The sequence below is a fragment of the Mustela lutreola genome, chromosome 18 (genome assembly GCF_030435805.1).
Source record: "Mustela lutreola isolate mMusLut2 chromosome 18, mMusLut2.pri, whole genome shotgun sequence".
Lineage (NCBI taxonomy): Eukaryota > Metazoa > Chordata > Mammalia > Carnivora > Mustelidae > Mustela > Mustela lutreola.
The window spans coordinates 3982532-4007936 of NC_081307.1; the positions used below are offsets into that span (position 1 = coordinate 3982532).

At 42.0% G+C, this 25405-nt stretch overlaps 1 protein-coding gene and 1 long non-coding RNA gene across 2 annotated transcripts; one reads left to right on the top strand and one right to left on the bottom strand.

Annotated features, from left to right (window-relative positions):
* Nucleotides 1–2393: 2393 nt before the first annotated feature.
* CHRNB3 (cholinergic receptor nicotinic beta 3 subunit) lies at nucleotides 2394–24050 on the bottom strand (the record flags this gene model as incomplete). Its single annotated transcript, XM_059156295.1, is given in 6 exon segments — nucleotides 2394–3279; nucleotides 5063–5945; nucleotides 6175–6284; nucleotides 19475–19519; nucleotides 20594–20735; nucleotides 23995–24050. Coding segments are annotated over 6 exon segments (1371 nt in total), but the record flags the coding sequence as incomplete, so codon positions are not given.
* Nucleotides 11941–18910, top strand: LOC131820607 (uncharacterized). Its single transcript, XR_009349714.1, has 3 exons — nucleotides 11941–12059; nucleotides 15249–15414; nucleotides 16075–18910. It is a non-coding gene; the product is annotated as an uncharacterized LOC131820607 (long non-coding RNA).
* Nucleotides 24051–25405: the final 1355 nt, after the last annotated feature.

Consider the following 25405-nt stretch of genomic DNA (forward strand, 5'->3'; position numbering starts at 1 on the left):
TCCTCCTCCATACTCTCTCTCTGAATAAGAAAAAAAAAAAAAAAGCTTGAATATGTTCATTAATAAATTAATAGAAATGGGTGCATAGCTTTCAAACCAATAGAGAAGAAGGAACAACAGACAAATCAGTCAGGACTGAAAAGAGGCAAAGAAAAAAAAGATCAAGAAGACATTACACAGGAAACACAAAACGAAAGGACATGAATGAGACTAACCATATCAATGATAACAAGGTATGTGAACGGGTGAAACTCCATCTCAGCTGTAAACTATTTAAGGGAAACATAGCCCCCCAAAAATAATCTAGGAGGGATTAAGATTTAAATCTGAGTTGAGGCACCTGGGTGGCTCAGTGGGTTAAAGCCTCTGCCTTCGGCTCAGGTCATGATCTCAGGGTCCTGGGATCGAGCCCCACATCGGGCTCTCTGCTCAGCAGGGAGCCTGCTTCCTCCTCTCTCTCTGCCTTCCTCTCTGCCTTCTTGTGATCTGTCTGACAAATAAATAAAATCTTTAAAAAAAAAAAAAAGGGTTTTCATTTGGGGCGCCTGGGTGGCTCAGTGGGTTAAGTCTCTGCCTTCAGCTCAGGTCATGATCCCAGGGTCCTGGGATCAAACTCTGCATCGGGCTCTATGCTCAGCAGGGAGCCTGCTTCCTCCGCTCTCTCTCTGCCTGTCTCTCTGCCTACTTGCGATCTCTGTCTGTCAAATAAATAAATAAAATCTTTAAAAAACAAAACGAAACAAAACAAATCTGGGGTAAAAGAACAATTGCTTCAAGCTAAGATTCAGGATTTGGCAGCAACAATTTTGGAGAGCAAAAAGCATTTGAGTTTATTCTCCCTGGTGAATCTTCAAGAGGGAGTTGGCAGGGAGGGGATGAACAGCTCCCTCGTTTTTTTATTGCATAATCTCTATGCCCAACATGGGTCCTGAACTCACAACCATGAAAGCAAGAGTCTTGGCAATGCTTTTTTATTTTTTTTTTAACACCAAAAGCAAAGGCAACACAAGCAGAAATAAGCAAATGGGACCTTACCAAACTAAACTTCACAGCAAAGGAAACCATCAGCGAAATGAAAAGACAGCCTATGAAACAGGAGAAAATATTTGGAAACCATGTCCCTGATAAGAGGTTAGTATACAAATACGGAACTCACACAACTCAACAGGAAAACGCCAAATCACCCAACTGAAAAATGGGTAAAGGATCTGAATGGACATGCTTCCAAAGACACACAGACAGTCAACAGGTCCATGAAAAGTGCTCAGCATCAGCAAAGTGCAAATCAAGACCACAGGGAGAGAGCATAGAACGGCTGTTGTAAGAAAGACAAGAGGTACCAAACCCCTGGTGAGGATGTGAAGGAAAGGAAACCTTCTGGCACGTTGGTGGGAATGGAAATTGGTACGGTTCCTATAAAAAAAGTTATGAGGTTTCTCAGGAAATGGGGAATAGAACTATGATGTCATCCATCCACTTCTGTGTGTGTCCAAAGGAAACGAAATCATTTTCTCAAAGAAATATCCACACGCCTGCGTTCACTGCAGTATTATCCACCATAGCCGAGGTATGGAAACAACCGAAGTGTCTGTTGATGAATGAATGGATGGAGGAAATGTGATCACACACACACACACACACACACACGCAGCAACGTGATTCAGCCTTAAAAAAGACACAAATCCTGTCGCTTGCAACAACACGTGAATCTGGAGGGCATTGTGCCTAAAAGTGAAAAAAATCTGACAGAGAAATACAATGCTGAAAAAAAGGTCAGAGTCATAGAAACAGAGAGTAGAAAAGAGGTTGCCAGGGGCCGGTGGAGAGGGAAGTTATGAAGAGGTTAAAGGGTATCCACTGTCAGTTATGAGATGAATGAGTTCTGAGGATCTGATGCACAACATGGTGACAAGCTGGTCACACTACATTGTATAATTAAAATTTGCTGACAGTAGAACTTAAATATTCTCATCAAAAAAAATGAAGAAGAAGAAAAAGAAGAAGAAGAAGAAAAAGAAAAAAGAAAAGAAAGAGAATGGAAAGCCTCGAGTGTACTGTTGAAATGGATTAGATTGGGTTCAGGGACATAAAAACCCATCATTAGAGAATGTTTGGTCCTTGTATTTTCTAGGAAAAGGTAACGGGTATTAATGGCTGCACTCCCGGTAACAGACGGCACTGTTTCTCTTGTCAGTTATTTTGATATGACCCTTTAAGCAAGTCGCAACTCACAGTAGGCTCTTGTTTCAGCATCAGAAAACCTTTATAATGTTCTGAATAATTCATGAATACCACCTACCTGAGAGGCCACCACATTCAAGAGAGACTATTTTCTTCCTTCATTCTTTTTTTTTTTAAAGATTTTATTTATTTATTTGGTAGAGAGGCAGAGCACAAGGAGGCAGAATGGTGGGCAGAGGGAGAGGGAGAAGCAGGCTCTGCACTCAGCAGGGAGCCTGATGCGGGGCTCGATCCCATGACTCTGGGATCATGACCTGAGCTGAAGGCAGCTGCTTAACGACTGAGCCACCCAGGTGCCACAAGAGAGATTATTTTCAACAAATACCATGTTTGTAGAGAGAGGAGAGGGACTTCAGTTACCAGACATCTTGGAATCTTTGTGAAAACCAGTGTGCTGTGCCAGGTCTGTCCAAGTGAGGCAATTCCCCCTGATGGTTGTTGAGATTTGCAGCAACATGACACACAGCACCAGTCTGCAAACTCGGGCAAAACCACCCAGGACACCAGCGGACGCAGGAGGCCCAGGTCTGAGCAAACAAAGAGCTTGACCAGGAGGAGACAGTCTTGAATTCCCAGTGTGCGTCCTTGGCGGGGCCTCAGTGCGGCTCTCTGGGGGCTCCTCCAGTCCACCAGCAACACGCCTAGTGCGTTCTGGCTGTGATGTCAGGCCTGGAACCTACGAGTCCCTGAACGTCTGGGGAAGCCAAGGCAGGGTCCCTGAGGAGCTCCAGTGGCAATGAGTTTACGGTGGGCAAACCCACATTTGCCAATGTTCAGTTTCCCTGAGTCCCACCCAGGTCCTTCTAAGCAGCTCATGCATTTGGATACTGTATGTACAGCTAGCTGGAGGTCAGTCCTAAGGTGTAATTTTGTCTTTATAGTATTTTAGATGGCTCTGGATTGCTAGTGGGAACTGTGGAGCCACATCCTCAAAGCAGGAGTAAAGATCAGAACAGAGCCGGTAACTGACACTATCAGAAAGAGCCACAGAAAGATTCGGTCCAGAACTTGGGCTACGAATTTCCAGTCTTGAACCACCTGCAAAAGAGAAAAAGATGCCTTCCTTTCAAGATGCAGGGCAACTGTTCTGAACTCACTTCCAGGGATCGGAAAGGGGTAATACTCAGATGTGCAGGGTTTCTGTTCTCAAAAACGCATGTGTGAGTGTGGCTGCTGCACCTCGGGAATGCCCGGAAGCCACCAAGGACAGCGGTGATCAGGACAGGATGGCAATCCATAAGGGGGAGGGGAGACCGGGTCCCTTTGGAGGAAGGGAAGTTAGGGGACAGTGGGCAGGACGCTATCAGAACAAGGTCAGAGCACGAACAAGTTGAGAGGTGTGGAGGACAGGGGCTAGTTCCCTTTCGAAGGAAAAGAAATGTTCCATTTCTCTTCTGTGGGGAGTTTGTAAAGATGGAACCGAACAGGAATTCTCGAAGGGGCGTAGGTACTGATGGAGAGCCTGAAAGTATTCAGCACACATAGAGCTTTAGGAGTAAAACTCTGGGGGAAAAACACAAAGAAGACACATGGGAATGTTTCAAGTGTCAACCTTAAGTAGTGGGATTGTTAATGATTTTAATTTTCTTGTTTATGTTTTTTGTAATTTCCAAATTCCTTACCCTGATAAGGTGTTACTTCTATAATTTTTTAAAAGGCTATTTGAATCTTGGAATTAGAATTTTTAAACACTGTAAAGAAACAACAACAAACAACCCTAAGAAAAGCCGAAATGTCTGTTCTATACCAGCATTTTTCCTAATGCTTTAAAAATGTTTTTCAGTAGATGAAAAACAGAACAAATAGTGAGAGACAATATACTAGGTAGCATCTAGATAGAATAATAGAAGGATATTTCTTTATAAAAATTCTTTCAGCACATGATATGATGAGCACTGGGCCTTATACACAGCTGATGAATTATTGAGCACTACATGTGAAACTAATCATGTACAATGTGTTGGCTAATTAAATTTAAATAAATAAATAAATAAAAATAAGAAATTCTTTCATAATTTTGTTTATGGGATCAGGCTCTTGGCACTAATTTTCACTGACTTTAGAGTAAAGTAATCGAACGCTCTAAATTGGTCTGTAACTTGTTTTAAGCAGCAGATACTATCTGAGTTCACAATTGCCTTGAGTCTGAAATCCACAGTCTCGCCACACTTCTTTCTTCTTCTTTTTTTTTTAATCTATAAGCTAAATAACTATGCCCTTTTCTCTCACCAAAGGAACAGTATTCTATCTGTTGGCACACTATATATGTATATTAATCCCCAAATCTATTCTGTTCTTTTGTCTATTATTGGAATTTTTTTGTCTTTTGTTTTGTCTATTTTGTCTGTAGTCTTTGCCTATTGTTGGGGTTCTTTGTCTATTATTGGGATCATTTGTTTATTTTAGGATTATGTTAATCCCCAAATCTATTCTATTCTTCTGTATATTAATCCCCAAATTCTGTTCCTTTATTTCCAAATACTACAGATGGAAATAACCATCATCGCACTAAAAATGAGAGATATATTACCAGAGACCGGGATAACCAACTTAAAATGTAAAATTAAATTATTTTAAATAGAATCCTGTCTAATTATAAGGAATGGTGCATAATTTACACTTCCTTCACTTTCGCTCCTTCTGTTTCTGTGAATGCATCCTAAAAATCCATATTAAGATTCTTACTGATGTCAGGGCTCGCTTAACATTGTACATGTGAAAAGCAGAGAGTTAACAGTGTCACGTCTAAACACTGTATTGTCAAGAGATGTGGGAATGTTGGTTCTTGCACACTTTGGTGGCCCTGTTGGGATGGACTCACCTGGTTGATGAAATGCTGCTTTTTCACATGCCTTGAGATGTACCTGATGGAATCAGCTGCCTTTTCCAAGACAGCAACAAGAACGGTTTCTCCATCACTCACCTGTCTCTGTTTCCTTTTTTCTAGAGTTTTACCTTTCACCACTGGCTGCCTTTCATCTTTATCTGGGAAAGAGTAGCGATCCACATGGTCCTTCATACAAAGCAATGTAGGAAGTTTTTGCAGAAGCAGTCGTTTCACCCAGGGGGCCATGGGGTGGTAAGTGGAAGAGGATCTGTGGTGAACGTTAATCACGAAAACAGTCACAATAATCGACAGGGTCACGAAAATCATAATGAACAACAGGTACTCCCCAATGAGAGGAATGACTTTGGAGGAAGACGGGATTATTTCCTCAATGACCAGGAGGAACACAGTCAGGGAAACCAGCACTGAGGTTGACAGGGACAGCTTTTCCCCTTCATCAGAAGGGAGATAGAACACGAGCACAGTCAGGAAAGATAGCCCCAGGCAGGGGATGATCAGGAAGAGCGTGTAGAACAGGGGCAGGCGGCGCAGGACGAACGAGTATGTGATGAACGGATAGGAGTAGACGCCGTCTCTCCTGCTGCCCTTCATCCCTTTTGCATGGAGGATCTCCCATTCTCCGTTATCGAAGAAGTCCTTTCTGTCAACATTTTCATTGATCAGAACAAGGTCAACCATGGTTCCATCGTAAGTCCACGACCCGAACTTCATGGAGCAGTTCTGCCGGTCGAATGGGAAAAACGTGACGTCCATGGTGCATGAGCTTTTGTAGCTGGCGGGGGGCATCCAGATGACCGTGCCGTTGGATCTCACGATGGCTTTGGTCATGAGGGAGCCTTCGAACCGGCCATCGGCGCTGTGGTGAAAGCGGTTGAACACTGATGAGCTGGGTCTTTGCCCACCCTTTGTCCCTCTACTTTTCACATTTATTACTCTTCTACCACAGAATCAAAACAATATTTTAGAAAAGAAACGGTTCTCCTCTTACTCAAAGTTGTACATTTCTCTTAATTATTTTGCCAAAGTCAGGCTTTTCCATCTCTGGTCCTCAGTGGACCAGGGTATTTTTCTTCTGGGATACTTACTTTTCAAAGAGAACTATGTCAGGAAGCCAGAGAGATTCTGATGGAACTTTAATTGAACGAATTCCACCGTATTCATCAGGATTCCAGCGTAATTTGTGGTCTGTCCATTCCTGCATCAAAGGAGCGCACTGTCATTTCATTCTGAAAATTCAGTGTATTGGACTTTGGAATCTTCAAATTTATGTTTATTTACCAAATCCCAGTGTTTTATTTAAAAAGGAAATCCATCCATTTTAGATCTTACGACCTTGCCTGTGGTTCATTACACTTCTCAAGATACAGGTTGAACTAGCCTGGCCTCTAGTCTTGCCCAGGCCCACACGGCCATCCTACCTGGGATTTCCAAAGTTGCCATATATCTACCTCCCAATGAAAAGTCCTGGCAACAAACACCACTGATCTGTGATCTATTTTTTCAGCTTCTTCTCTCTCTCTTTTTTTTTTTCAGCCTATTTTCTCTTAAGAAGCAAAAGAAAAGCAATGATAATTCTAACTCAGTTTATTCTAGAAGAGTTGGTCCAGTAATATTTTCATCTCATGATAATGGGCACAAACAATTTTGAATATCACTCAAGAGTCTTGAGCAAACATCCACCCACTATGTTATTATGAAACATTCAGTATCCACTGACTAGTCTTGATGACATTATAACTTTAATCCAATGAAAAAATATTTTCCAAGAATTTCCTTTTAAGTTCTAATCTGAATTTATTTTGTGACCACCCAATTATAGTTTTAAATTATATCCCTAATATTGTTAGCCTCCAGATACCTACATATTTTTCCTCATAATAGAATGAAATCATTTAGCATATTTTACAGGAGCTAATGGACCCAGGTTAACAAACCTGACCCCTAATTGATTGGATTATGAAGGTCAAGAGGATGATGTATGGATGATCCAATTATAGCAGGATGGACTTTCTTAAAAAGATTTGGGTCCAGAAACTGATGAAATCTGACCTGAAAATTAAATTCTTCTATCCTACTGTCCCTCATGTAGACAGCTGAGTAATGATGTAGGATAATATTAAGTGACATTTCAGAAAGTCTGAAGAGTGTGCCCAGTGCAAGCCTTCCTGTCATTAAAAAATCAGGAGTCAGCAGATGGGTAACTTCACTAGATGGTGAAGTATTGAAATATGCATGATGCCTGAAAAAGTACGAGACCGTACACCCCAGATATGACGTTGTCTATCCTAGACAATATTTGTGAGGCTTGATCCTGGAAAAACAAATTGAAAATGATATGGGTCATTTAAAACCTATGATCTAAAGGATAAAAGACTGCATGCCTATTTATGGAAAAGCATGCACATGAAGATGGACAGTTTAAGAGCCCAAACTTATAAAGTATTTATCATGTTTACTTGGTACTCACAGGCTTCTCTCATTTTTCCTCCTCCTCTGCCCATTTTGAAAAGCAAATACATTTTCCTTTCTATGAATAATTTGTCTCCTGCTAAGGAGACTTGTACTACCAGCAGCAGGTCTCAATCTTAGAAACGTGGAAAGGAATTCTTTGTTTCCCTTGCACTCTGTTTACTTTCTAAAAATTGACATACAATACAGTTCACTCTTTGCGTATGGTTCTATACGCAAACATTTGTGTAATCTCTACCACCGTGAAGGTACAAGAACAACTCTGTTGCCCAAAAAAGTTTTCCTTGTGCTGCTCCTTTGTAATCAACTCCTCCCCTCCCCCACCCCAGGCAACCAGGATCTACTTTCTGATCCTCCTATAATGCTGCCTTTGGTCATAAAAATAGAACTGATCATAAGGTAGACAGCCTTTCGATCCTGATTTCTTTTATTTACCATAATGCATCTTAGATTCTTCTATATTAGTAATTTGTTCATTTTTATTAGTTGTAGTTTTTCCCTTGTATGAATATACCACAATTGATTTATCCATTCTCTGGGTAGGATGTTTGGATTCTTATAGTTTTTAATGATTACAAACAAAGCCACTATAAACATTTTGTGCAGCTTTTTGAGTAGAAAGCATTCTTTTCTTCTTTTGGGTTAATACCCAGGAGTGGGATGGCTGGGCCATATCCTAAGTGTACATTCAACTTTATATGAAACTGTGTCCCCGAGTAGCTGTCTCATTTTGCATTCCCACTAACAACGTACGAGACACCCGGTTCTTTGGCACCTTCTCCAGTGCTTGGTATTGTCTCCTTTTTTTACTTTGGTTAGAAGGGTTGTGAAATTGTATTCTCGGTTTCCAATATGCATTTTCCTAATGACTAATGGTGTTGAGTATTTCTTCATGTACTTTTTTGTCACCTGTATATCTTATTTGGTGAAGTGGCTGTTAAATCTTTTGCATGTTTTTTAAATCACGCTGTTTGTTTTTTTACTGAGTTTTTAGACTTCTTTATATATCCTGGATAAAAGCCTCTCATCAAATATTTGAGTTGCAAATAGCTTCCCACAGTCTGTAGTTTCTTAATTCTCTAATCAGTGTCTTTCACAAGATAGAAGTTCTACACTTGGATGAAGTTTATTTTACCAATTTTATCTTTTATGAATTATCTCATACCTAAGAAATACTTGCTGAACTTAAGGTCACAGAAATTTTTCTTCCATGTTTTCTTCTAGAGATTTTATAGTTTTGGGTTGTACATTTAGATCTAAAATCCATTTTGGTTAATTTTTTAATTATGGTGTGAATGAGGTTTTTGGTTTTTTTCTCATATGGCTGTCCAATCGTTCCTGTACCTTTTGTTGAAAAGACTAAATATTCTCCATTGGGTTACCTATACATGTTTGTCAAAAATCAACTAACTGTTAACTGTGTGGGTCTATTTATGGGCTCTTTGTTCTGTCTTGTTAATCTGTGTCCCTCCTTTTCCCAGTACCACTCTCTTTTAACCATCACTTTCCAGTAAGTTTTGAAATTCTGTAGTGTGAGTCCTCCAACTGTATTCCCCCTTTTCAAATCATTTTGGCTATTCTTGTTTCTTTGCTTTTCTCCATAAAATTTTAAATCAGTTTGTTGCTATCTATAAGAAAAATCCTTCTGAAATTTTAACTGTGGTTGTCTTGAATCTATAGATTGGTTTGGGGAGCACTGACATCACAATATTGAGATTTCTGACCTAGGAAAATCATTTCTCACTCCATGTGTTTAGGTCTTCTTTGATGTTTTTAATCAGTGTTTTGTAGTTTCAGCTTATTAGACCCTGTACATATTCAGTTAGAGTTATACCTAAGTATTTAATGTTTTTTGACGTTATTGTAAATGGTACTTTGACATCAAGAGAAAAAATCCAATTGTTCATTGCTAGAATATAAATAAACAATTGATTTTTGTATGTTGACCTTGTATGTATCCTGTGACCTTGTTTAAGCTCATTTAATTTTAGAAGTTTTTTGGTAGATTTTCTACGTCAACAATTACATCATTTACAAATAGAAAACTCTATTTCTTTTTTTCCAATCTGAATGCCCTTTTTAAAAAAATATTTTATTTATTTATTTATTAGACAGAGATCACAGAGAAGCAGGCAGAGAGAGAAGGAAGCAGGCTCCCTGCTGAGCAGAGAGCCTGATGCAGGGCTCGATCCCAGAACCCTGGGATCATGACCTAAGCTGAAGGCAGAGACTTTAATCCACTAAGCCACCCAGGCGCCCAATCTGAATGCCTTTTATTGTATTTTCCTTGTGTTTAATCACTGGCTAGGACCTTCGGTATGACATTAAATAGGAGTGGGAGAGTAGATATCCTCGCATTGTTCTTTTTATTTTTATGAAATTTTTTTAAAAAGATTTTATTTATTTATTTGACAGACAGAGATCATAAGTAGGCAGGGAGGCAGGCAGAGAGAGAGGAGGAAGAAGGTTCTCCGCGGAGCAGAAAGCCCGATGTGGGGCTCAATCCCAGGACTCTGAGATCATGTCCTGAGCTAAAGGCAGAGGCTTTAACCCACTGAGCCACCCAGGCGCCCCCTCTCATTGTTCTTAATTTTGGGTGGGAAGCATTTAGTTATTCACCATTAAGTATTACATTAGCTGCTGGTCTTCTTAAATGCCTTTTATTTGATTAAGGAAGATTCCTCCTATTTCTGGTTTGCTGAGATTTTTTTTTTTTTTTACAGATTTATTTATTTGAGAGTGAAAGAGAGAGAGTGTGAGTGAGGAAAGGTGGAGAGGGAGAAAGAGAGAATCCCAAGCAGACTCCCAGCCCAGTGTGAAGCCCTACACTGGGCTGGATCCCACAGCCCTGATATAAACATGTGAGCCAAAATCAAGAGTTGAACACTCAACAGCTGCTACCCAGGAGCCCTAAGATTCTTTTTTTCTTAATCACAAACAGATCCTCAGTTAAATAAAAAGCTTTCCATCTTCTATGGAGATAATTACAAGATTATTCTTTAGTCTCTTAATGAAATGAATTATATTGATTGATTTTCTTTTCCTTTTCCTTTTTTTTTTTCCCCCTTAAGTGGGCTGCGCACCCAACGTGGGGCTCAAACTCAAGACCACAAGGTCAAGAGTCACATGCTTAACCGACTGAGCCAGCCAGGTGCCCCAATATTGATTGATTTTCAGATGTTGAACCAGCCTTGCATTCTTTGGATCCACCCCACATAGTCTTAATGTATCACAGTTTTATGTAATACTTCTTCTTGTTATATAAGAAAAAAAAAAATAGGTAGACCACTGCCTTACAAAGAATAAGGATGCCCTGGCAAGGAGGGTGTCGCTCTAACTGTTTTCCTGATGTTTGAATTCAAATAAAAATACAGTGAGGTTTCCTTGAGAAAAGACAAAGTCAGTGAAATAGGTGGCAGGCACCTTTATGTTTTTGCTACTAAAGCATTGTTAAAACAACATTTGTTTGTAGATGTAAAAACTACATTCCAATAATTCACCAAATATCTAACACAAATTTGGGCTAATTACAAGAGAGGAAAGCAACACATACATTACCCTCTTAGCGGTGGGAGTTCTTTTCTTTGGGAGTGTTTCTATGATTTTTCAGTACAACTGTAACATACACTAAAAACCTATTTTGTGGCTGTGCTGATAATAGAATAAAAATGGCAAAGTAGAGAAGTTACCAAGTGCCGATGATGTGCCAGGCATTGACCTAAGTGCTTTATATTTATTAATGCTGATTTCTTTAATAACCTACAATGACCTATTAATAGTGCTATATTAGATGAGGGACCTGTGGCTCAGAGGGTTCAAGTGACTTGTCCCAGGCCACACAGCTGATCAGTAGGGAAAACAGGATCAAGTCTGTTGTATATGACTGGGTATGCTAAGGGCATCTTAAGTCCAGGAAGTGCCTTCCACATTGACTAGGACATGAAGGGCACTCCCTGGAGGTGTGCCATGGTCCAGCAAAAGCCATATCCTGTACTCTCTTCCCTCTTCCCATGCTACCTTAGGGTGAAAAAATTTGTGACTTAAAATTCTTCATAATGTCAATGGTTTGTTGAAGCTTTCGGTGGCTCCACTCTCAAGGATGTTTCCAGTGTTGAACGTTGTAAGGCTTATTAACTTTGTACTCAAGCTAAAACAGTAGCTTATTCCATCTTTTCCTCTGTTAAAAAAAGAATATGAAGATAATAACAACAGAAAATCTGGTTGGCCTTAATGGTAAAATATCTGTCCAAAGGTGAAGGAATTATGCAAATAGACATGTTACACTGTGTCTAAGTTCGTGGACAACCAAGGGAAGAGAAATTACAAGATGAAGAGGAACTGTTAATGACAGGAGCCTTCAGCTGACCTCCACTTAGGCAAGACTTCATTCGAGAAGAAAGTGGCATGTCAAGAGCTCTTTATAGAAAGAGGAGAAAAATGAATTCAGAAATAAAGTGGATATATGTTGCTTGCTGCCTCAAGTTCACCTGCCTTGCTGCTGGTAAGAGCACCCCAGTTTCCTCTTGGGGAACTACCTACTGCACTGTCACTCACCAGATGTGGGTGGATCTAACTCTTCCTTCTGCCCCAGAAAGGGGGCTGTACCTCACACCTGCCCACTGTGATCTTCAGAGATGGCAGGTGACCAAATGGGAAACAAAAAAGTGGGATAGCATGAATCTTCTGGAACAACTGGAAAAGAGGTTGGCCGTTCTCTCTCTTGCTGAACTTGAACACAGGTAGCACTTTGAGGCTGAAGCTGATACGGCCACTAGAGGAGGGCTGAGATTAGATTGGGGTCATCCAGAGGACGAGGAGCCCAGAGACATGCACAGGGAACACCAAATAGTGCTTGAGCCCCTGGATCAAGCTGCATGTAATGCTGGCCTTGTCCCTCTACTTTCTAGGCTGTGAAAGCCAATACATTCTATTTTTGCTGAAGCCAGTCTGGGTTGCGTTCTCTGTCATGCGCAACTGAAAAGTTCTCAGTGATCCTGGGAGAATCTGAGTAGCTCTCAAACAAGCAGTGGGCTGCCAGAAGGCAGGTGGTGAGCCCCAGGTGCAGACACAGACTTGGGCAGATTGGCTGGAACTGTGTGCTTATGAACTGGCTTGTCTTGAATGGACAATGTTGGTGAGTTCAGCCACAGAGTCCAATCTTATACTTCCTCCATTTGGAATGTGAAGATTGCTGCAAACAAAATTGCCTGCTTCTTGGATACAGTGTCCTCTCCGCTCCAGGCACAGCTGTCTTTTCCCATGCCTGGTTCCACCCTGTAGGGAAGGTGGATAGCTACAACGCTGGGGCTCCTGCCTTCTTGCAAATCCCAGCAAACACATACCTGGTTTTACAAGCTGTTCTAAGGGAACTAGGGCAAGCCCTAGGGTGTGGGACTTTTGGGTCAGAAAGGTTTGCCTTGCTCACCAGATCTCTAACTGCAGAATGAACAGCTGCAGCCAGAGAGAACAGAGCGGTGGTGTTTTATTGGGCTCACAGTCTGGGGGGGAATGATGCATTCCACAAGTATGCAAGGCATGTACTCACACAGAGCATACCGCTGCTGCTCTGTATTCCTGGCCTGGGGCCAACTCAGAAACAAATGAGCACACCTAGTGGTCATTGCTCTGAAGAGGGTGCCATTTGGATATAATGGCAGGGAACATTAGGGTGGACAGGGAAGGTAGTTCTGAGAAGACAACCTTCAGAAGTTGAGCCCTGAATGGTAAGGAGGGGCAGTGAGTGGCAGCGTGAGGCAGGGAGAAGGAAGGGGGCTTGGGAAGGTGCTGGGGCAGAAATGAGTGAACATGAAGGAGGGGTGCATTGGATCCTCAAGGAGGACATAAAGAGATCTACAGTGATTTAGGTTTCTTTTCTTTTTTTTTTTTTTTTAAGATTTGATTCATTTATTTGTCAGAGAGAGAGAGAGAACAAGCAGAGGGAAGCAGCAGGCGAGGGAGAAGCAGACTCTCTACTGAACAAGGGGCCCAATGAGGGGCTTGATCCTAGGACCCATATCATGACCTGAGCCGAAGAGAGACACTTAACCACCTGAGCCACCCAGGTATCCCCTAGGTTTCATCCCAGACCAGTAAAGAGAAAGAGGCCAAATGGGGCTTTGGTCAATGCTGTTGACTTTGGAGTACCCAGAAGAGCAAGTGTACTGAATTGGAGTCAGAATCCCTGAGTCCTCCACCTGTATGGTCCTTTACTGACTGTACTCCTTTCTGAGGTGTCCTTCAGAACCAGACCTGGGGAATCAGAGATTCTCCCTGCCACATCTGTCCAGAGGGGTTCCTTGAATTTCTACCAACATACACATCCATCATGATGCAGACAGAGCCCCATGTCCCAGGACCACAACACGTGCTAGGTCAGAGTGTCAGGGTGAGGGTTCAGAGCCCCCAACCTCTGTCTTGGCTAAGGAGCTCTGAGATCTTCTGGTTACTTCCTATTCTCTTTGAAAGCCTGGGGGCATCTGGAGACTAATCTCCTGTCTCTCCCTTCTTCAAGTAAGAGATTACAAATAATACCCTGTGTTCATATAGCATGTTCCAGCCAACATTCTCAAAGCCGTTGACAAACATCAGCACTATCACGAAGCAGTTCTCCAGTGGAGAGCTGTGTCATTGCAGGGAACAGGAGAGCACAGGCTACGTCAGGGGCCAAAGAGCAAAGTTAATCTGTGACTGAGAAAAAGAGGGGAAAATAGCTTTCTTAATTGTGAAAAGTGCAATTTCAAATCCACATCATATATATTCCCTTAATTTTTATTTATTTTTATTTTATTTATTTAAATTATTATTTATTTATTTAAATTATTATTAATTTTTATGTATTTATATTCCCTTAAATTATTTTTCTTACATACATTATCTGAAATATCACTCATAGATGTCTGGCTAATATCCAGAATAAAATTTCACTTAAACTGAAATCAAAGACTTTTCACTGAAAAAAAGAAAACAACAACAAAAATTCTCCTACTTATTCTTAGTTTAATACTAAGTCCAAAAGATGGTAAGGAACAAGTCGTGCCTTGATTTGTAGCCTCTGGGACATCCCTGGGATCTTCAGTTATCTAAAAATCAAGTGTGAAAATCTTCTTTTTTTTTAAGATTTGATTTATTTATTTGAGAGAGAGAATGAGAAAGAAAGCACTAGTGCCGGGCGGGGGAGAGGGGGAGAGGGAGGAGCAGACTCCCTGATGAGCAGGCAGTCCGATGTGATGTGCGATATGCAGCTCCATCCCAGGACCTTGTGGTCACGACCTGAGCCAAAGGCAGATACTTAACTGACTGAGCCACCCAGGTGCCCTCAAGTGTGAAATTTTTAAAACAAGTTAATGTTGGTTCTTAAAGAAAACAACATGCCATATTATATATCTCATACTCGCATTATGACCATAAGTGGTCAGGGCCAAGAAATGAGACTTGTCAATAAGGATGAAAAAGCCTCCAAAGGTGGCAGGAGGAAATGACATTTATTGAGTCCCCACTACACACCAGATAATATACCAGTCGCATTCACACACACGATCGCATTTTACCTCTTAACAACACTGTGAGCTAGGCATCGCCTCTCTTTTATAGATGAAGAGACTGAGGGTCTGAGAGGCAAAATGACTTGCCCAGATTTACATAGCAGGATTTCGGATTCCTAACTCCTAATTCCTCCTCAACTTTCACTCAGGGTCCACCCAACCGGCCTCCTTTGCTAAGGTCTGAATGAGGCTGGGAGAAGAAAGGAAGAAAGGAGAAGATGCTGAGTAAAGGTCAGAGATACAGGTGGTGGAAGGTATTAGACTTGAGCGAAGATCCCCCTGACCTTTAGAGCAAGGCCAAGCCTTCCATGGCAGGTTTGTTTCTGATTTCTCCTTCAAGACCAGCTCCAGGGGTCTAGCCTCTGAGGCCTGCATATGTTTGCTGAACTTTTGGTTGGTGTAAAAGGGGAACCAGCTGTTGGAGAAACAAGGCTACTTTGAGATGCTGGCCTTGGCAGACATTCAGGCAGTTTTCTTTTCCTTGGGGAAAATGAAGGGGGTAGGACAGCAACGTGCTCTCAGCTGTAATGAAGTGCGGTTGCTCAGAATCTTACTGTCTTATTGGTGTTAACACCTGACGGTGCCTAGCCCAGCGTCTTACACGCCGTGCCCAGTGCATAGTAGGTGCCCAGTAAATGCTGTTGAGTGAGTAATTTTGACATCTGTTGTCTTAGAGATTGCTCACATGACAGTCTCTAGGCCAGGGGTTCAACCCTTTATCATCAAAGAAAGGGTGGTTTCATATCCCATTTTCCTTTAAGGTGTTTGCAATGCAGTTTTCCTAACCTTGAACGTGACGGAGCAGAATCTGAGCAGTGAGGCACTAAGTACTTTCTCATGTAGTTTTAGTGAGTCAGTGTTAATAATCTATTTATGATTTATGGGGTTTTGATTACTCCCTGGAAGTAGGAAGGAGGAAGACAAATGAGTTTCCAAAATAAGATCAATAAAATAAAAATAGCTTTCTATTTTTAGGACTTTCTCAGGATGTCACTAAATTTGTGCTCGATAAAGCTCTTTGGTTAAGAGGATGGAGGAAGAACATCTAAATATACCAGAGAAGAACTATGGAAATAGAGGATAAGACAGAAGAATTGCATAAAAAAAAAACCAACCGAGCATCTCAGTTACGGAAACTGTGTGGAACACGTTTTTGTTTCAATACGAAGTTTTATTCTCTCTGTGATGCGAATCAGGGAGCATTTTACAGTGTCTGGGTGGGAAATGAGAAAAGAACAGGGGTTTCTCGTTTTGGTCTTTGCTCTGGCTGAGGCATACAAGGGTGGCTGGGAAGAGTTTCCTGTAGGTCTGTTCTGGCGTAAGAGCTTTGGGAAGTTAAGTGATTGGGAAGGGCATACAGGGGTTCACAACTTTTCTTCTTTTTTGGATTGTGGAACCTCTACTGATCATCTAAGACCTAACTTAAATACCTCCTCCCTTGGGAGCTTTCCCTGATTTTCTCCCTTTCTCGCTGTCATTTTTGTAATGACCCAGTACTTATGTAGATTTTCCTTAGGGTGTTTGTTTATTATATCGCCATCATTATTCTTCACACAAGTTCCGCTGTGTCCTCTCCTTGAAGGCAGGTCTGTATCTTACTCTTCATATACCTGGGATCTAGCAGAGTGGCTGACACTTAGTAGGTTCTCAATAAACCTTGTGGAATGAATGGAAGAGGGAGTAATCCTTACTTCATTCCCTCCTAAATGCCTTTTTAGACCAGATGTCACAGAGGTTGAGGCACCAAAACCTTAGAAGACAGGGACTGGGGGTGCCCAGGTGGCTCAGTCGTGGGGTGTCTGCCTTCAGTTCAGGTCATGATGCCAGGGTCCTGGGATCGAGCCCCGCATCGGGCTCCCTGCTCAGAGGGAGGCCTGCTTCTCCTCTCCCACTGCCCTTGCTTGCGCTCCCTCTCTTGCTGTCTCTCTCTCTCTCTGTGTTAAATAAATAAATGAAAAAAATCTTAAAAAAGAAAAGAAGAAGAAGACAAGGACTAGGAAGGAGCTCGTCTCCACAGGGACAGCACTGAGCGGAGCACTGGACATCTTCCATGCACGCCCTAGTGCGAGGCAAGGGAAGGATTTCTTCATCTGAGCCCGACTTCACTTAAGTGCCCAACCTTGGACAAGTCACTCCAGTTCTCCAATGGTCAGTTTTCTCATCTGCAAAGTGGGAATCCTAATAGGACCTACCTCATAGGGTGGCTGTGAGAACGAACTGAGTTTACTCCTATGACACACCCAAGCACGGCGACTTAACACTTAGGACGTGCTTAATAATCCTTAGATATTATCATTAGCTACTCTAAAACTGAGATCTGTATAACACACCCATTTTTTTTTAAAGATTTTATTTATTTCCCCCCTCTCTCTGCTTGTCTGTCTGCCTGCTTGTGATCTCTTTCTGTCAAATAAATAAATAAAATCTTAAAAAAAAAAAAAAAAGAAGTCACGGGGATGAAAAATACAGCGTAGGACGTGTAGTCAATGGTATTGTAATAGCGTATACGGTGACAGATGGGAGCGACACTTGTGGGAGTGTGGCATAAGGTCACCATGTTGTACACCTGAAACTAATGTTACATTGTGTACCAACTATAATTTAATGAAAAAAAAAATCTGTTATCCTCATTACTTCTAGAAAATGGGACCCTGAGTCCCCAGGCTGGCTTTTCCAAGCATCAGCTTGCCCCATTCCTATGGATTTCTCTTGCTCTGTGTTGGGTACCGGAGGCGCTTAGATTGTGACCCTGTCTTGACCTGAGGCCTTCACCAGGCCCCTGGGATTCTCGTGGCCCAGCTTTGCTGGAAGTCACTTCCATAGTCGTAGTTAAGGTCTGAGGAGCCGTGGCTTCTTGTTTGCTTCCACTGAAGTGACCTCATGCTTTCAAAATCTCAGGCAAAGTGAAAAGTATAAATTTTGAAGGCCAAGAGTCCCTGGATTGCTGTTTTATGTGACAGCTTAATGGAAGAGTAATCTCAAGGAGCAGTTGGAGAAGGACTTGTATGTGAAGCAGTTGAGAGGTTTTTTGTCTGCTCTATTTTTGTTAACTTCCTAAACCCATTTGCACTCTAAAAGTTTTTATCCTCTCTCCTGCAAACTCAAATACAGCACTTCTTACTGATTTTTATTAACTCAAAATATTTCTGAATTCTACAGCCTCTAAGCTACGTCATGGAAGAAGGAGATGGGTATACAGAAAAACATGTTTATTTGAATTGTATTCTTCTATCTGTATTACCAGCTTACTATTTTCTCCTAGACATCTTTATTCGCAAGTAAAATAAAGATCCATTTCATAACTTGCTAAGATATCTACCAATTAAAGAATCAGCAGAATAGAGAGTGGTAAAGATGATAATAATTCTTTAACTTTGACCAAAGTTTTTGAGTGGGAAAAATATGACATAAAGGAAGCCCAGGGAATCTCCTTCTGCTTCTATACCCTTAGCAGAATGGAACAATGTCTCCTGAACCTGAAGGTAATTAACTTATTTCAATAAAAATGAACAAAAATAGAGTGTATGTATGTTAAAATTCAGTGAGATATTTAAGATTCCTCACCAGGAAGATTTTAAGTCTATCAGGTTAGACAATTACTTGGACATTCAGGGGAAAAACAAACAAACAAGTAATTGCTGACGACAGCAACAACAAGCAAAAATAAACAATGAGACCAAACTTTTCGCCTCCTATCAAAGAAGTGTCAATATTTTCTCCTTTCCATTACCTATGCAAAATTGGGCTTTGAAGGGTAGCTACTTCCTGATCATTCTAGGACGAGCTCCTCCCAGCGGATGCTTCTGGTTTTAGGAAACAGGGCCCAGTTGAACTAAACGCAAGCTCTCTAAGCAGGGATTTGAACCTATTCAAAATGCCTTTTTAGTTATATGAGGAAAACATATCGTCATTTTGTTTGTCTTCACTTTGAAATTGAAGGTGAGAGGCCTTCTGCCCTCTCTGTTTCTCTTTCTAGGGAGCCATGGGAAACATTCCTCCCACCGAGGACCCGTAGGGATGAGGGAGAATTTAAGATCGCTGATTGCCTATTCCAGATGTGGTACCTTAAAGAGGGGGACAGTGGCAATCTGGAGCTCCCCGCTCCCCTTCTCCAGGTAGCCAGGGAGCAGGGCTGAGGCCTCGGTGTCAGAGAGTCCCCTCCAGGCAGGCCTCTGGGCTTCTAGCACCTGTTCTCTGCTCTCCAACTCCCGCAAAAGAAAATTAAGTAATGGACCCTTCCCAGCCATTCCCAAATATCTCCCCAAGGAACCCAATATGCTCTGTAAAATAATTGTTTTTCAAATGGGTGTCTTTCTAAATAGAAAAGCATGGAAATAATTAGGTTAGCAGATATAATGCTTGCACTGACGGTTACCTGTTTGAGCCACACATTTGTTGTCATCAGCTGATTCTTTTCATCCTAAGAAAGTGACAATTAGGAAGATGTAAATTCAAGTAAATGAAGTTGTCTTTTAGATTTTTTTTTTTTTCTTTTGTCAGAAAGACCTCTCTGACACATACATTTGAAGTATTCAAAGTATAAAGGATTCTCAACTGAAACAGTTAAACAGCCTGGGATCCTAAAATACTATGCATATTTTCCTTAAAACAAAAAAATAATAATTAAAGCAAGTAGTAGTTCATTGTGGTGATATTTATCTAAAATTGCATAACCCAGAAAGCATGGTAAGGTGGCAAAGCAGAATGAATATGAACTAAATCAGAGATTGGATTTGTGTGATTTTCTAGAAGGAATCTTTGGGCATTGAATCAGCTGGGGTGGGTGAGTGTGTGAGTGTTGGGACAGGGATTGGGGCAAGATGGGTTATTCTGGAACTCTGGGGACTTTGCAGTCATGGGACTTTGCAGGATGACTTTGCAGTCATGGGCTTGTTGAAGTTCACTGATTTCCCAGGATGCCAATCATGGCAGAAGTGGGAAACAGGAACACTTTGAGTGGAGAATGTTAAGGTATGGGTGGGGCAGGGGAAAATGCAGGGTCCTGAGGGGATTCAAGAGGGTGATGAGCTCACTGGGCACTTACTCGGGTGCCAGCACCATCCGCCTTCTCTCCCTGCCGGCACCTCCCCCCAACACCCTCATGCAGTCCAGGTGACACCGACTTGGCCTGGGGAACAATGATGAACCCTGGGCGGGCTCGGTTCTGCCTTCTCTCCTGCCCCTCGCTTTTCCCTGGGTGCTCCTTCTGGTGCTCAGCCAACCCGCCAGGGACAGTGCCTGTCCCAGCAACCACATCCGACCCCCAGCAAAAGGTTCCACACGAATAGTGCCGCAATGAAAATTTACTCCACGACACTTCACATTCCTTCCTCGGGTCATTTCACTGGCCTCTTGGGGCAGATTTTCTCTCACAGGAAGCTATTTTTAAAATGGAAATGGCAGCCATGGGGAAAGAAATCAAAATGAAATCTTAGCCTCACAAACAGGTTAAGGAATGCACGTTCTTTTCAGCTTCGTGCCAAGAACCACTCACCACATCTACGAGCTGAGATATTTTCAATCCGAAGTATACTTTTATGGTGTCATTAGAATTTAATACAGGGCGCACCCATTTCTGATAACCTTGGAATAAGTGTCTGAGGAGGGCATCTTCACTTTCCGCGACTGATCGGAATCTTGCGGCGGCTGTAAGAATCATGAGGGAAACCCGAATTAATGGGAAAGTCATAATAGCTGGCTTAGCATCCCACAGCCGGAATCATCATATAGTCTACACAGCCCGGTGCAGGAAAGGCAGCTTTGAGTGAACAGGGGTTCTCGAACCATTCTCCATGCCCACAACACAGGGCTGAAAGTTGACTCTGTGCTTTATCCAGAACGTGGCTCTCTCACAGGGTTTTCCCATCATGACGTGAGCACCAAAGAATCACTTACAACCACCCACTTACCCTCTACCTCACATCTCACTTGAGATGCCACCTCCTCACAGACATGGTCTCTGCCCATGTGTGATTGTCCACCACTGCACCCTCTTTGGCTCCCTCATGTCCCTTGCCACAATGTGTTGTGAATTTGTCACTGTCTGTCCTTTCCTTGAGCTCCAGGATGGCAGGCATGGTATCCATTTTACTTGATGATGTTTATTCAGCACCTGGAGCAATGCCTGCCCAAGCACATACCCATGTTATATCTATTTAATGAATGAACCAATGAAAGGAATACGTTGGAGCCATTTTCCACGCATTTGGCACATATCCATGGAATACCTACCACATCCTGTGTGTTATTCATTCCCTTGCCATCTTCCTGAGACGTCTTCCCTTACAAAGACCTTCCCTGGCTAACGACCAGGTTCTAACACTCTTCTCTACACCTCCACGACTGAGGGCCTAAGAAACACCCTAGTTTCAAGCTTTGACCCACAGGCTAAATAAAGAGTCTAGAGTCTAGAGATAAGTTTCGTATCTTTCCAGTGTTCCTATCAAATTTAAAGCAAGGAAGCTTTGTGGTTGTCGTTTTGAATATAGCCCCTCTTGTATATTCAGCACCCTATTAATCTCCTAAACAACCCATTCTGCACTGTGTGGTTTACCAAAGAGAATTTTTTTCCCACTGAGAGACACATGATGGACAGTGATCCCATGCAAGACACACCCCGAAGTTTCCCGATCAGAATGTAAAAATTATTAGTAGGAAGAAGAGTGTACATCCCCTGTATGTGCATAGACCTTCAATTTCTCAGGGAGTAGCCATTAAAAACCCACTCTTTCGGGGCACTTGGGTGGCTCAGTTGGTTAACCAGCTGTTTTCTGCTCAGGTCATGATCCCTGGGTCCTGGGATCAAGCCCCACATTGGAATGCTTCCTGCTCAGTGGGGACCCTGCTTCTCCCTCTACCTCTGCCCGCTGCTCTGCCTACTTGTGGCCCCTCTCTCTATCTCTCTGTCAAATATATAATAAAATCTTTTTTAAAAAATCCACTCTTTTTAGATGGAAGTATAATTAATGTGCAGTTTCAGGTTTTCAAATAATGACTCAACAATTCTATACATGACTCAGGGCTCACCACCATATGTGAAGTCATCGTCTGTCACCAAACAACATTATTACCACCTTACTGACTATATTCCCTATGCCATACTTTTCATCTCTCTGACCTTTTTATTCTGCCATTGGAAGTCTGTCCCTCCAGTTACAAAATAATGAATTGAAACCCACTCTTAATGCTATAAAGCGTATTAAAGTGCAAAGAGATAGAGAGAGATGGAGAGAGCTGTAACTTATGTTTGTGCTTAGTTATTTAAAAAGCCAGCTGTCAGATGATATGATACTATATGTGGAAAACCCAAAAGACTCCACTCCAAAACTGCTAGAACTTGTACAGGAATTCAGTAAAGTGTCAGGATATAAAATCAATGCACAGAAATCAGTTGCATTTCTCTACACCAACAACAAGACAGAAGAAAGAGAAATTAAGGAGTCAATCCCATTTACAATTGCACCCAAAACCATAAGATACCTAGGAATAAACCTAACCAAAGAGGCACAGAATCTATACTCAGAAAACTATAAAGTACTCATGAAAGAAATTGAGGAAGACACAAAGAAATGGAAAAATGTTCCATGCTCCTGGATTGGAAGAATAAATATTGTGAAAATGTTTATGCTACCTAAAGCAATCTACACATTTAATGCAATTCCTATCAAAGTACCATCCATCTTTTTCAAAGAAATGGCACAAATAATTCTAAAATTTATATGGAACCAAAAAAGACCTTGAATAGCCAAAGGGATATTGAAAAAGAAAGCCAAAGTTGGTGGCATCATAATTCCGGACTTCAAGCTCTATTACAAAGCTGTCATCATCAAGACAGCATGGTACTGGCACAAAAACAGACACATAGATCAATGGAACAGAATAGAGAGCCCAGGGGCGCCTGGGTGGCTCAGTGGTTTGGGCCGCTGCCTTCGGCTCAGGTCATGATCTCAGGGTCCTGGGATCGAGTCCCGCATCAGGCTCTCTACTCAGCAGGGAGCCTGCTTCCCTCTCTCTCTCTCTCTGCCTGCCTCTCCATCTACTGTCAAATAAATAAATAAAATCTTTAAAAAAAAAAAAAAAAAAAGAATAGAGAGCCCAGAAATAGACCCTCAACTCTATGGTCAACTAATCTTCGACAAAGCAGGAAAGAATGTCCAATGGAAAAAAGACAGCCTCTTCAATAAATGGTGCTGGGAAAATTGGACAGCCACATGCAGAAAAATGAAATTGGACCATTTCCTTACACCACACACGAAAATAGACTCAAAATGGATGAAGGACCTCAATGTGCGAAAGGAATCCATCAAAATCCTTGAGGAGAACACAGGCAGCAACCTCTTCGACCTCAGCCGCAGCAACATCTTCCTAGGAACAACGCCAAAGGCAAGGGAAGCAAGGGCAAAAATGAACTATTGGGATTTCATCAAGATCAAAAGCTTTTGCACAGCAAAGGAAACAGTGAACAAAATCAAAAGACAACTGACAGAATGGGAGAAGATATTTGCAAATGACATATCAGATAAAGGACTAGTGTCCAGAATCTATAAAGAACTTAGCAAACTCAACACCCAAAGAACAAATAATCCAATCAAGAAATGGGCAGAGGACATGAACAGACATTTCTGCAAAGAAGACATCCAGATGGCCAACAGACACATGAAAAAGTGCTCCATATCACTCGGCATCAGGGAAATACAAATCAAAACCACAATGAGATATCACCTCACACCAGTCAGAATGGCTAAAATCAACAAGTCAGGAAATGACAGATGCTGGCGAGCATGCGGAGAAAGGGGAACCCTCCTACACTGTTGGTGGGAATGCAAGCTGGTGCAGCCACTCTGGAAAACAGTATGGAGGTTCCTCAAAGTGTTGAAAATAGAACTGCCCTATGACCCAGCAATTGCACTACTGGGTATTTACCCTAAAGATACAAACATAGTGATCCAAAGGGGCACGTGCACCCAAATGTTTATAGCAGCAATGTCCACAATAGCCAAACTATGGAACCTAGATGTCCATCAACAGATGAATGGATCAAGAAGATGTGGTATATATACACAATGGAATACTATGCAGCCATCAAAAGAAATGAAATCTTGCCATTTGCGACAACATGGATGGAACTAGAGCGTATCATGCTTAGCGAAATAAGTCAAGCAGAGAAAGACAACTATAATATGATCTCCCTGATATGAGGAAGTGGTGATGCAACAAGGGGGCTTAAGTGGGTAGGAGAAGAATCAATGAAACAAGATGGAATTGGGAGGGAGACAAACCATAAGTGACTCTTAATCTCACAAAACAAACTGAGGGTTGCTGGGGGGAGGGGGTTTGGGAGAAGGGGGTGGGGTTATGGACATTGGGGAGGGTATGTGCTTTGGTGAGTGCTGTGAAGTGTGTAAACCTGGTGATTCACAGACCTGTACCCTTGGGGATAAAAATATATGTTTATAAAAAATTAAAAATTTAAAAAAAAAAAAGCCAGCTGTTCTGAGACATTGCAACTTGAGCTGTTCTCAGCGAGCAGAGCTCCACTAAGGAGCAGGTCAGCTGGGTGGCCGCCAGGATAGCATTCCGTACACTCCCTAAAACCTTACTGGAAGTGAAGAGGGTGGGAGTTGACATTCCCTGAAGCCTTCTGAGGGACGGGATATACTTCATGAATTTCCCTCCCCCATATCTGTTTTCACTTCTTTCAAAATCCTTCGCACTCTGATTATTTCCCACCATCCCCACTGGTCCCACCCAAGTCACAGGGTCATCTCTCGGATTCATGTGTTGCTTCATCGTTTCCGTTCGTGACCCTTTCACAGCCGATTTTCTGCTTAGCTCCAGAGCCATCTCTTACAAGCAGAAGAAGACCATTTCAGTTCCTGCTCAAACCCTCCAAATGGCTTCCCATCAAACCCAGAAGAGGGACAGGTGGGTGGCTTAGTCAGTTAAGCCTCTATCTTCAGCTCAAGTCATGACCCCAGGGTCCTGGGATAGAGCCCCACGTCGGGCTCCCTGCTTAGTGGGGAGTCTGCTTCTCTCTCTTCCCTCTGCCTGCTGCTCCCCCACTTGTGCTTGCTATCTCTCTCTCTCTCTGACAAATAAGTAAAATATTTTTTAAAAAATGTAGATCCCTTAATTTAAAAATACTTAAAAAAAAAACCAACAAAAAAAAAAAAACAAACCTAGAAGAGATGTCTCGTGTTCTTACTGCTGTTTCTCAGGCTGTGTATGGCCCCTATTCTCTCCCACTCCTCCCTCAGCCCTCCTCCCCAGGGCTTCAGGCCCAACTGCTCTTTCCAGAACATGCCCG